The sequence below is a fragment of the Piliocolobus tephrosceles genome, chromosome 20 (genome assembly GCF_002776525.5).
Source record: "Piliocolobus tephrosceles isolate RC106 chromosome 20, ASM277652v3, whole genome shotgun sequence".
Lineage (NCBI taxonomy): Eukaryota > Metazoa > Chordata > Mammalia > Primates > Cercopithecidae > Piliocolobus > Piliocolobus tephrosceles.
Window position 1 is genome coordinate 19,349,722 of NC_045453.1, and position 12,183 is coordinate 19,361,904.

The 12,183-nt window shown below is 47.8% G+C and overlaps 1 protein-coding gene across 1 annotated transcript in view; it reads right to left on the reverse strand.

Moving 5' to 3' along the window:
• Positions 1-7,739, reverse strand: part of OCSTAMP (osteoclast stimulatory transmembrane protein) — a 9,249-nt gene extending 1,510 nt beyond the window's left edge. Inside the window, 2 exon segments of the mRNA XM_023197117.1 lie at positions 1,972-2,974; positions 7,140-7,739. Of these exon segments, the coding sequence (XP_023052885.1) occupies positions 1,972-2,974; positions 7,140-7,183 (1,047 nt within the window). The 5' untranslated portion in view covers positions 7,184-7,739.
• Between the last annotated feature and the right edge of the window lie 4,444 nt (positions 7,740-12,183).

Below are 12,183 nucleotides of genomic sequence, written 5' to 3' on the forward strand. Positions count from 1 at the left end.
CAAAAAACTAGCTGGGCGAGGTGGCGGGCGCCTGTAGTCCCAGCTAGTTTTTTGTATTTTTTAGTAGAGACGGGGTTTCACCGTGTTAGCCAGGATGGTCTCGATCTCCTGACCTCGTGATCCGCCCGTCTCGGCCTCCCAAAGTGCTGGGATTACAGGCTTGAGCCACCGCGCCCGGCCTGAAACAGGTTCTTTTGCCAAACCATGTTGTTGGCCAGGCTGGTCTTGAACTCTTGACCTCAGGTGATCCACCCACCTCAGCCTCGCAAAGTGCTGGGATTATAGGCATAAGCCACCATGCCCAGCCCCCTATTTCTTTTTAATGTATGCACGAGAACTATATGACAAAATAAACCTATGTTAAATCATAAGTGAACTATTTTATACAAATACAATTAAAATTCTAAATGATAAGAAAGCATTGTGTCAAAGTTGAATTGGTAGCATTTTCTGCCCTAAGGATACATAAAATAATGATGTGACTTGCAATTGATGACTATCTGAGATTTGGTGAAAAACAGTAAATCAGGGAACATACTTAGAACATTGCCTGACACATTTCTTTACTGTGACCTATGGTAAGAAATGCATTTTACAGGCCAGGCATGGTGGTTTATGCCTGTAATCCCAACACTTTGGGAGGCTGACGTGAGAAGAATGCCTGAGCCCAGGAGTCCAAGACCAGCCTGGGCAACATAGTGAGACACCATTTCTAAAAACATATTAAAAATTAACTGGGTGGTGGTGCATGCCTGTAGTCTCAGCTACTTGGAAGGCCAAGGTAGGTGAAGTGGGAAGCTCATTTGAGCCCAGGAGGTTAAGGTTACAGTGAGCTGTGATTGCACCATTGCACCACTGCATTCTGGCCTGGGCAACAGACTGAAACCCTGTCTCAAAAAAGGAAAGAAAAGAAATGCATTTTACAGCACCTTGAAAGCACAGATTGTATTGTAATTGAAGAAAATATTCACAAAACCATACACTCCCTTATTGTCTAAGATATAATCTTATAATTTTCCAGTTGATTCTATTTCATTAAAAAAACTGTCTATGACTTCTTAAATTGATTAAATTGATTTTGTGCAGTTTGAAAAACACGTTCTTAGTATGTAATAAATACTTGATAAATATAAGCTGTTAATATTATTAGCTCAGAGTCTGACACTTTGATATGTTTTATGCAATGGACTTTTGTGTGAGACCTCTCTACTCAAAATTAAAAATCAAAAGATCTCTGGTGAAAGAAAGGATCGAAAAATGCAGCTCTCGATCTGATAGTAATATATCCGATTATAAGTCAATAGTAAATATTTTCTATATCATTTTTAAAATAGTAAATATTTCAGGCTTTGCAGGCCATACAGTCTCTGTGGCAATTACTCAACTTTGCCTTTGTAGGGCAACCACAGACAATATATCGACAAATGGCATGGCTGTGTTCTGAAAGAACCTTATTTACAAAGACTCTGGAAGGCTATAGTTGGCTGCCTTCTGATCAAGCCCATTCCAAAGTCCTCCTCCAGTCCGATATCGACAGATGTGAGCTATTAATAACAGCCACTCTTTATTAAATATCTCTTATGTGCCATGGAGCTTACTAGGTACTTTAGGACAGTATCACACTGTAAGACACAATAGCCTCGTAGGATGAGGATTGATTTCATTTGTACCAATGAGGAAAATGAGGCTAGGACATGCTGCCACTTGTGAAGGGTGACCTTGGACGCAAGTTATTTTAAGGTGTCTGGGTTTCAGCATCCTCACCTGCAATAGGAAGTGGAAATGGAACCCACGTCCTAGGGCTGTTGTGGGTATCCGATGAGTCCCACTACCTGTGGTGCAGGGCCCCATGGCTGATTCACGGGCTATTTCTTGGAGGCAAGTCAAATTTAATCACAAGTCAAGGGCTTAACAGACCGCCCCCCCTCTCAAAACTACAACTCCCTTCCTTCTTCCCATCATCATACTTACATCGTACTTCACCGTGAGCGTGATGGGCACAGTTGGCAACTTCTGAGCCCAGTCCACGGTCGCCTGTGCCAGGAGGAAGGCTACATGGTCTGTGGCCACTGCCACAGCCGTGGCCACCAGGAGGAGGGCAAGCAGCCCCAGCCTTAGAAGACAACTCAACAGCTCCTCCTGTGACAGCCTCAGCCGAGCCGCCTGGAGCAGCCAGGGGGGTGGAGGGGTCACCAGGTGTGTAGCCTGGGCCTGTGCCAACCGCTGGGTCAGCTGTTGTGTGGCGTAGATATTGTCAAACCGCAGGTCTGTCAGATAGCAACGGAGGTACCATGCCGACTCCACCAGGAGGCCCAGCATAAACAGCACTGTGACCACTCGCTGGGTCCCTAGCGCTGCTGCCCGGGCCAGGGACTCCAGGCCAGAGAAATCCTCCAGGACCTGCTGAGTGACCCTGAGCATGTGAAGGTAGAAGGCAGAGCCATTGTCCTGGGCCTCGAATGTCAAGCCCCGGCTGCCTGCCTGGCCTGCGGGGCCCAGAGTCTTGGATGCTGCATGCAGCTGCTGAGTGGTGTTGAGCAGACTCTCCAGGGAGCCCTCGGTGACACACCTCAGCACCTGCCCGGCCGCACCCACGTTGGCCAGGATGTTGGGCACCACAGCAACGGCCAGGGTGGCAGTGCTGTAGGACAGGAGCAGCCGGCGTCCCTGCTCCGTGCCCAGGGTGGGCACGCTGAGTGCAAGCAGGCAGCGGACTGGGGGCACCAGGCCCAGGCTCAGGAAGACCAGGAGGCCACAGACAGTGGCCACCATGGCTGAAGGTCCGGGAGGATAAAGCAGCAAGAATGCCAGCCAGTGATAAACCAGACCTGCAGCAGCAGCGGCCAGGGAGGCACACAGGAAGAGCTGGATCAGCAGCTGGCCACAGCTGGCTGGAACAGGCTGGGAGAAGGCGTCCCAGGCAGCCTGCAGTGGGGCAAGGGCCTTCCAGAGCCCCAAGTGCCAGGACCTCCACCTGCACACAAGGAAATTGAAGGGCATCTCTATCAGGAGGTGGATGGGTGTCTGTCCACTGCCCCTGCCCCACAAACCCATCAGCAGGCTCTGCTAACAGACTCCACCCTTTTAGTTAGCCACGTGGACCCATCAGAGTAACTCACTGTATACCCACGTGACACAAGCTGAACCAATAAGAGCCTTCCCCAGGATTATTCTTGCTAGAACTGTCAGGGAAGAGCCCAACTCAGATGCAGTTCCTGAGGATGTGAGGATGAAAGTCTGTCCTGTTTGAGTCCATCATTACAGTTTTGTGAAGGCAACTGGTCCAAGAGAATGAAAGAGCCCAGGTGAAAGAGAGAGAATGAGTAAGAGGAGAGGGAAGAGAAACAATTTCACTTGAATTCATAGTCTTGGTGGCTTGCTGTATGATTCTGGACCTTCTTTCTGGACTTCAGGGTCTCACCTATAATTTAGGGGTGAGGAGGGTGGACTAGTTGACCTGTGAGGGACTTTTATATTCTATTATCCTTATATTTATTCATTCAACAAGCTTTTATCAAGCAACGACTTTGTGCTAACCATTGGAGAAACAGCAATCAAAAAAACGAAGTCGCTACCTTCATGGGCTTGCACTATATTAAGAGTGATGGCAGAGGAATAGTAAGGAAAGCTTGGATTCTGAACACATTTTATCGGCAGAGTCAACAAGATTTGCAGAGGCCGATTGGTTGTGGGGTGTGAGAGAAAGAGGGGAGTCAAGGATGATGAGGAGCTTTTGTGTCTGAGTAACTGGAAGCACCGAGGTGTCATTTCTTGAGATGAGAACTCTGTGGTCAAAACAGGTTTGAGTGGAGGGGGAGAGAGGAGGAATTCAGTTCAGAACTCTTAAATTGGAGATTCAGTTGAGCCATTCTGTGGAGGTTTTGAGAAGGTGGTTGGAAATAGAAGTCAGGAATTCAGAGGGGAGGTCAGGCTGGAGTTATAACATTGGAAGTCATTGATTTGTAGATGTCTCCCAACTTTATATCCTTACCTAAAGCCACAGTGCACGATGAGATTCCTCAACAGAGTGTGTCACTGGGGAGGAAAGACATCCAAGGATATGCCTCAGGGCACCCCAAGGTTAGGGGCTCTGAGATGAGAAGGAACCAGCAAAGGAGACTGGAAAACCAATGTGGTGCTTAGGAAGCCAAGTAAACAAAATGTTTCAAGGAGAAGGGAGTGGCCAAGTACGTCAAATGCAGCCAACAGGTCAAGAAAGATGAGGACTGAGCAATGCCTGTTAGCTGCTTAGAGGTCACTGCTGACCTTGGCAGGGACAGTTTGGTGGCCTTTTGGGCCAAAACCCAACTATATTGGGTCCAGGAGAGACGGGAAGGAGAACAATAGGAAACACAGATATAGACAACTCTTTCCAGTAATTTCTGCAGTAAAACAGCAGAGAAATGAAGCAGTGGCTGGTCACTACGGGAAATTGGACCAAGAGGATTCATGTAAGGTGGGGAAATCTATAGCATGTTTACAGGTGGGAGATCTCACCAAGAGGGGAGACATTGACAAAGGGGAGACTCCCTGGAATGACACATGTAGGGGTGGGGGCAGAGGGTGAGACTGAGAACATGCAAGGTGGGACTGGTCTTAGAATGGAGCAGGGGTCGTTCATTCTTAATAGCAGGTGGGAAAGCACAGGAAATAGGTACAGATGATGGTGAATGAACAGGCAACATGTGTGCACTTGTGAAAAGTATCCTCTGATATATGCAGAACAGAGTAATGCTTAGGGCATGACCTCTGGACTGCCTGGGCTCAAATTCCTGCTCCACCACTTGCCAGCTTTGTGACCTTGGGTACATATCATTGCCTCTCTGTGTCTCAGCCGTCTCATCTGTAAAATGGTACAATCAAAGCAGGTACCTCCTGGGGTCACTTTGTTTCTGGCACATGGTAAGCATCACATCAGCTATTACCTACCACTAGAGTCAACTCCACCGGGGCAGGGACTTTGTCCCTTTTGATCATTGATATGTCCCAAGTGCCTACAATAGCGTCTGCCGTGTTGTGAGTCCTCCAAAAATATTCACTGGGAGTAGCATGACCGATTGCTTCTGTTTGCTTAGGCTGGCAGGAAGCAAGCTCAGCAGAGAAGGTAAGATGCTGGAGGAGGTGATGGATGCTTGAAGAGGAAGAAGAAAGTACAAAATTGTTGCCCAGGAAAGTGGGAGAACAAATGAACTAGGGCAATAACATATGTGCTGGGCAACACTGAGGCCCAGCTGAGGTTAGAGATCATACATTCTCTTAAGTGAGAGCAGGCAGAAAGGTTATACAGGAATATGATGATAAAGGGCAGGGAGGGTGGTGGGGAGGCTATCGCTGTGTTGGTTATAGGCAAAGCCGCTGACTTGCTCCACCATCGTCAGCTTGAAGGATAAGCATGTGACTGGGTCTAGTTGATCCAAGTACCTCTGATCCCCTGGCCACAGTGACTGGTGCAGGGATTGCACCTGCCTGGAAGTGGGCCAAGAGAGCTTTCCTTAGGGCTTTGCTGCAACGACAAAACAAAACAAAACAAAAAAACCAAAAACACTGCTCTTTGTCACCTTGAAAGCTAAGCTGGTAGGAGGGATGCCTCAAGCCTTGGGGACCACCATGTAGTGTGGATTGGCCTGGGATGAAGGCAACTCAAGGAAAACAGTGTTAGGAAACAGAGAGTCCCAGTAGCCTTGCTGGAGTACCTGGATCCAGACATGCCTGAAGCCCAAATCTGTGCCGGACCACACACTAGAAAATGTCTGTTTTTCTCGGCAGTGCAAGATCAATCTGTCACTTGCAACTCAGTGATTCCAGACTAATACAGAAACCTTTGTCAAAGGGCTTCTGGGACAATAAAATGAAATAATGCATGTAAAGCACTTCACACAGGGTCTGACACAGAAGAAGGATCCTATAAAACTGCACCACTTGTTACTCTGACGATACTTATGTCAACGATGTAAATGTTCACTCGTGTCTCCTCTGTGCCAAGCTCTGTGCTGACCCGTGGACCCCAAGAATTAAGTCCTGGTCCCACTAAAGGAGTTCACAGTCTAATTGAGGAGACTTAAATAGACCATTAGCGTTTAAGTTCATTAAAAAAGAATTCTGAGCATGGTATGCCTGGGCCTGGACTGGGGTGGGATAGAGGGAGAGTGACCCAGTTTTACCTGGGAGTCAGGAAGGCTTCCTGGAAGAGGTGACATTCCAGCTGGGGGTGGAAGGACAAGTAGCAGTTTGTAGGTGAAGAAGGGAGTTGGACATCCTTGACAGAAGGAACAGTGTGTGCAAAGGTTCTGTGCTCTGAGTATTGGGAGACAGGGAGTTGGGAGAACCAGAACAGTGGGAAGCGGAGATATAGTAAGGCCTGTGGGGCTGGAGTGGAGGTCACACTGTTGAAGCCCTAAAGGCTGAATCATATGCAAATGTGCTTTATTGTGGCCAACTGTGTGTGTGTGTGTGTGTTAAGCTGCGCCCGTTTGGAAATAAGGAAGTTTCACATTAAAATCTGGGTTTCCAGCTTTTCTTGAGAAATGAGATCTGGGTTAGAGCTCCCACCTTTGCAACAGGTAACTGGAGCTGAGTATCCACTACCCGCCTTCGACAGGGGAGCAACCCTGCAGACTGCATCCCGCTGATCAATGAACGGTCTGTCTGCACACGCAGGTGGCCTCCCACGGGCGCATCCCCTTCCCAGCTCCTGAAGGCATTTGAATTTGGGACTAAACACCCCCTTCTACTATATAATTAATATTTGGAACACAGTAGCTTTTGGAATAATAGCTAATAACAAAAACCATTGTAAGGACTGAAAGCCAGTTCTAAGTCATATTGGATGACAATTCCTGCACGAGGTATTGAAAATGGCAAGGAAACCAGCTGCTGTTTAGTGAGTGCTTACTCTGAGCCAAGCATGTGGCAAGTCCTAAGGATGCGTTTTCTCATTCAAATTCTGGCAACAGTCTCGTAGATGTCATTATTACTTACATTTCACAGATGGGGAACTGAGGCTCAGAGAGGTGAGGATTTGCCTAAGATCACACAGCCAGGGAATGGCGGAGCTGAAGATTTGGGTTCATATCCATCACCCCCAACGGCTGACTGTTTTCTCACCTGTAGCCCTCCATGTCCAAAGTTCCCAGACCTACCTGGTCTTGACAAGGTGCTCAGCTGCTCCTGGGTGGCCTGCCATGCTACCCGAACAGCAGTGGTTTCAGGCAGGCGGTTGCTGGCAGCCGTGGCAGGTGGAGAGGAAGTGAGGGAATCGCTGGGACTTGGGAATCCCTGTGACTTCTGCTTTTCCACTCTTTAATGAAGCTCTCCTGGCTGCCTTGTCCCGCCCTTTTCAGGGTCCACCTCCCAGAGGCTTGGGCAAGCTGCCTCATCCTCTCCCCACAAGCAGGAGCGGGTGGAAGGTGTGGGTAGAGAAAAAGACAGCCTTTGCCAAGCAATGTCTCTAATCTTGGTAGCAGGAAGGTAGAATTAGCCCCATTTTACAGAGAAGGAAACTGAGGCACAGAGAAACCACATAGCTCCCCTTTCCCTCCCACTCCACAGTTGTGCGCCCCAAGGGGAGCCTGATACCTGCTCTTGTGACTCAGGTGATAATCAGATCCCTGCCAAGTTCTGGGAGCAGTGGCTCTGGTCTCCTTCCCTAGCCCCCTTTAGCCTGACTTGGACCTGGCTTCACATTTCAGCTCTGTCCCTCGCTAGCTATGAGAGCTTGGGCTGGTGACCTAATATCTCTCTACCTGTTTTCTCCCCTTAAAAAAAGGTTAATGAGGCCGGGCGCAGTGGCTCACACCTGTAATCCCAGCACTTTGGGAGGCTGAGGCGGGTGGATCACCTGAGGTCAGGAGTTTGAGATCAGCCTGGCCAACATGGTGAAGCCCTGTCTCTACTAAAAATACAAAAATTCACTGGTTTGTGGTGGTGCTTACCTGTAGTCCCAGCTACTCAGGAGGCTGAGGCAGGAGAATCGCTTGAACCCAGGAGGCAAGGTTGCAGTGAGTTGAGATCATGCCACTGTTCTCCAGCCTGGGTACAGAGTGAGACTCTGTCTCCAAAAAAAAAAAAAAAAAAAAAAAAATGGTTAATGAAAATAACAGTTAACATTTATTGAGCACTTACTATGTATCAGGCACTCTTCTAAACAATTTCTCTTCAAATTCACTGAACCCTTACTTTGAATATCTCTTTATAGTAAGGATGTTATTTTCATTCTTCAGCTCAGAAAACTGAGACTCAGAGAGCTACATCGCCAACCACGCCGCTCAGCTATTAATGGCACTGCCATGATTTCTAACCAGCAGGCTGGCTTCAGGGTATACCAGTTAGCCACTGGGCTCTGCTGCTGTGGAGGGGATAATTCACAGACCTTGTGATTACTTCATAGTGCAGCTGGTACTGCAAATAGTAGGTACTCAATCATGCAAATTCCCATGCACACCCTCTGCAGTTATTGCCATGCAGGTCTGCTTTCAGGCTGTTCTGAAAGCCAGTTCCTATCTGAAATGCAGACACCTCTCCAGCATCTCTGTACCTCATCACTCCAAGCAGGCCTACCCTGAGCCCCCCAGGTTCCCCCTCTGTGGGATGGACCAGTAGGGGCACAGCCATTTTCCCTTATAAGGACATGTTGCCTGGGTCACTCTCAGGCCAGAAGGGGAATGTCCTGCGGCCTGGATAGGGGAAGTGACATTCTCATAGTCACACAGCGATTGAATGGAATACCTGTGGCCAGAACCCTAACACACTTCCCAGACCATGTACCCCTCCAGGATGTTAGGCCAGCCACCAGGTCTGCAAAGAACTAGGTACATGAGGCAGATTAGCAGCAGTAAACTTGTGTACCTGCAGTGACCAGCCTGCTCAGGTCATGAACAAAGCAGGATGAATGCAAATAGCAGTGAGCTGCAAAGTGTAGCCCCCTCGCGCCCTCCTGTCTGGTCAGCTGTTACTCATCTCAAATTGAGGATCAAAGCCCCTTGAAAAGGAGATCCACCATGACCAGATTTTCCAGCTTTTCTAAAGACGCCAGTCATTCTCTTTTTAATGTAAATGTCAGCATTTTTTTTTTAAATGAAAGACTACCATGCAGACCAACCTTAACAGGTCTATAGGCCAAAGCCAGCATGAGGACCATCAATTTTCACCTTCTGCAGGAGGCCTTAGTCAGGCCTGCTGTTAGCTGTCTGGCTGCAAGGAGGTGTCCAGCTATTCTCCCAAACTGCAGGGGCCCTGGACTGGAGGCAGCAGACCTGAACTCAAATGCCAACTTTGCCACTTACTGTGCTGTGTGACCTTGGGCAAGACACTGTCCCTCTCTGAAGTTGTGCATCCTCTGCAATAATGAGGGTAATACAGTACCTACTTTAAGGACTGTTCGAGGATTTAATGAGATAATGCATATAGAGTGTTCAATAAGCAATAGGTAAATGCTCACACCTCGATCCCTCCTACCTGGGGTGACAGCTCCGCCGAGTGAGCCCCTGTCTGCTCACATCTGATTGTTGAGACTTCTGATGCTCACCAGGCCACCCTGGCCTGGATCCCATCACATAGCAAACTTCAGGGCGTTGTGCTGGTCAGACAGAAACAGTCCTAGAAGGCAGCCACCAGCATCTGCCCAGTTTCTACACAGGCACTAGGGAGCTGGTCGGATAAGGACCAGGCAGTTTGTTTCCAGAAGGCCTCGGGTGGATATGTAGGATTTGGGAGCATGGGGACACAGGGAATGAACAGGCAAAAGATATTTTTGGCTTTTCTTGGTACATGTAGGCAGTTACCTCTGTCTATATAAGGCTGGCCTGACCTCAAGGCCCACAACATCCGGAAGGTGCTTCTGAATCATCAAAAATAGAATCAGCGTTGTTGAGGGGAATTTGTGGGTGGAGGATTCAGAGCCATAAGACAGAAGAGGAAGAGGAAGAGGTAAGCTTTCAGATCTTCCTGGAGAGCCTGGCCTGGGATCAGAATCAGAGATCCACAGAGTATTATTTTCAGTAGAGATGGACTTTTGCCATGTTGCCCAGGCTGGTCTCAAACTCCTGGGCTCAAGTAATCTGCCCATCTCAGCCTCCCAAAGTGCTGGGATTACAGGCGTGAGCTACTGCACCCAGCTGCATAGAATATTAGAGTCATTGAATTCTTCAGCCTTCTTCAATGTTGCCACTGTCCAGATGGTTTGAGAATACAGAGAAGCAGCCAAAATCTTCCTATACTGCTGGTGCTATCCAATAGCAACAGTATGTGAGCCAACTTGAACCGTATGCACAATTTAAACTTTTCTAGTAGCCCTACTCAAAGTCCACTGATTCAAATGTTAGTCTCATCTAAAAACATTCTCACAGAAATATCCAGAATAATGCTTGACCAAATATCTGAGCACTATGGCCCAGCCAAGTTGATGCATAATATTTTTAAAATTTAAAATATTGAATTTTTAAAAACAGAAATTAATTTTAATAAAATATTTTACTCAATGTAACATATCATAAATATCCTTTTAACATGTAAATAACATAAAAATTGACAGGATATTTTACACTTATTTTCTCATATTACAATTTTCTACTATGACAAATCTCAATTTGAACTAGCCACATTACAAATGTTCAATAGCCACACATAGCAAGTGGCTACTGTGTTGCACAGGGCAGTTATAGACCATTTCCATCATTACAGAAAGTTCAGTGGGTAGTGCTGCTCTAGGTCATTAGAACCCATGACCACTAATGCTGAAACAGACCTCCCAGATCACGCAATTCAAAGGTCATAGATTCAAATACTTTCACAAGCCAGGAAAGTGACAGAGTTGAACAAAGAGAGCCAGTGTAAGACATTAAAGAGTGGTGGGGACTGAGGCTGATGAATGCTTATGTTTCCTCCACAAACTACTCAGCTCCAAACAATTGTTGCCAGATGCCAGTGAGGGTCTCATATTGTTAGATCTGGTATTTTCCTTTCCAAGAGAAGCAGAAATCCAGATTTTTATGTGAAATCTCCTAAATTTTAATGACTAGCAAATAATAATTTAAAATTCACCAGGGGTCGGGCATAGTGGCTCACCCTTGTAATTTCAGCACTTTGGGAGGCCAAGGCAGGCGGACCACTTGAGGCTCAAGAGTCTAAGACCAGCCTGTGCAACATGGAAAAACACCATCTCCACTAAGAATAGAAAAATTAGCTGGGCGTGATGGTGTGCACGTCCAGCTCCTCTGCAGGCTGAGGTGGGAGGATCACCTGAGCCTGGGACACGGGGGTTATAGTGAGCTGAGATCACACCAGGCCAGGGCACTCCAGCCTGGGCCGCGGAGCGAGACCCTATCTCAAAAAAAACATAAAAAAAAAAAAAAAAAAAAAAAACTCATTGGGGAGAGGACAAACAAAACTTGGCTGAGGGCTGGCCCCAGATTTCAAGCTCTGATGTGTCAACCCTTTGTGCCGTACTCTTCTCAAAGCTTGTTTCTCCAGACCCCTCCCCATGCTCCTCCTCCCTGCCTTGCACCCGGGAAGTGGACCTGGACAGGCTGCATCAAAGCCCCTCTTGCATTCTAACTCCTGTTGGTGCAACACATAAAATCTCATGTGTCAACTTGGCTGGGCCGTGGTGCCCAGAGATTTAGTTATGCACCACTCTTGATGTTTCTGTGAGTATGCTTTGAGATGAGATTAACATTTGAGTAAGTGGGTTTTGAGTAGGGCGGATCACCCTTCAGAACGTGAGTGGGTCTCATCCGTTAATAGGAGGCCTGAATACTGCAACAGACTGACCCTCCCTGAGCAAGAGGACTCTCTGCAGCAGACAGCCTTCAGGTTCCAACTGCAGCACTTTCTTGGCTCTCCAGCCTACTGGTCTCCCCATCAGATTTTGGACTCACTAAGCCCCCACAATGGTGTGAGCCAATTCCTGAAAGAAATCTTTCTCCTTCTGTCTTGATGAGAAACACACACACACACACACACACACACATGCATGCACACCCTGTTTGTCGGTTTCTCTAAGGAGCCCTGACTCCCCAGAAGAGCTGAGGGATGGAGGAGAGGAAGAGCCCTCGCCTTCCTGCAGTCACCAAGAGCCAGCTGTGTCCCTGGACCCAGATCCCATCAAGGAGCTTGCTCCCTTAAGGCCTTGGGCTGGGAGGTGCTCTTCTACTTCTCGCTCCCTGATTTCTCAGCACTGGCGTCCCA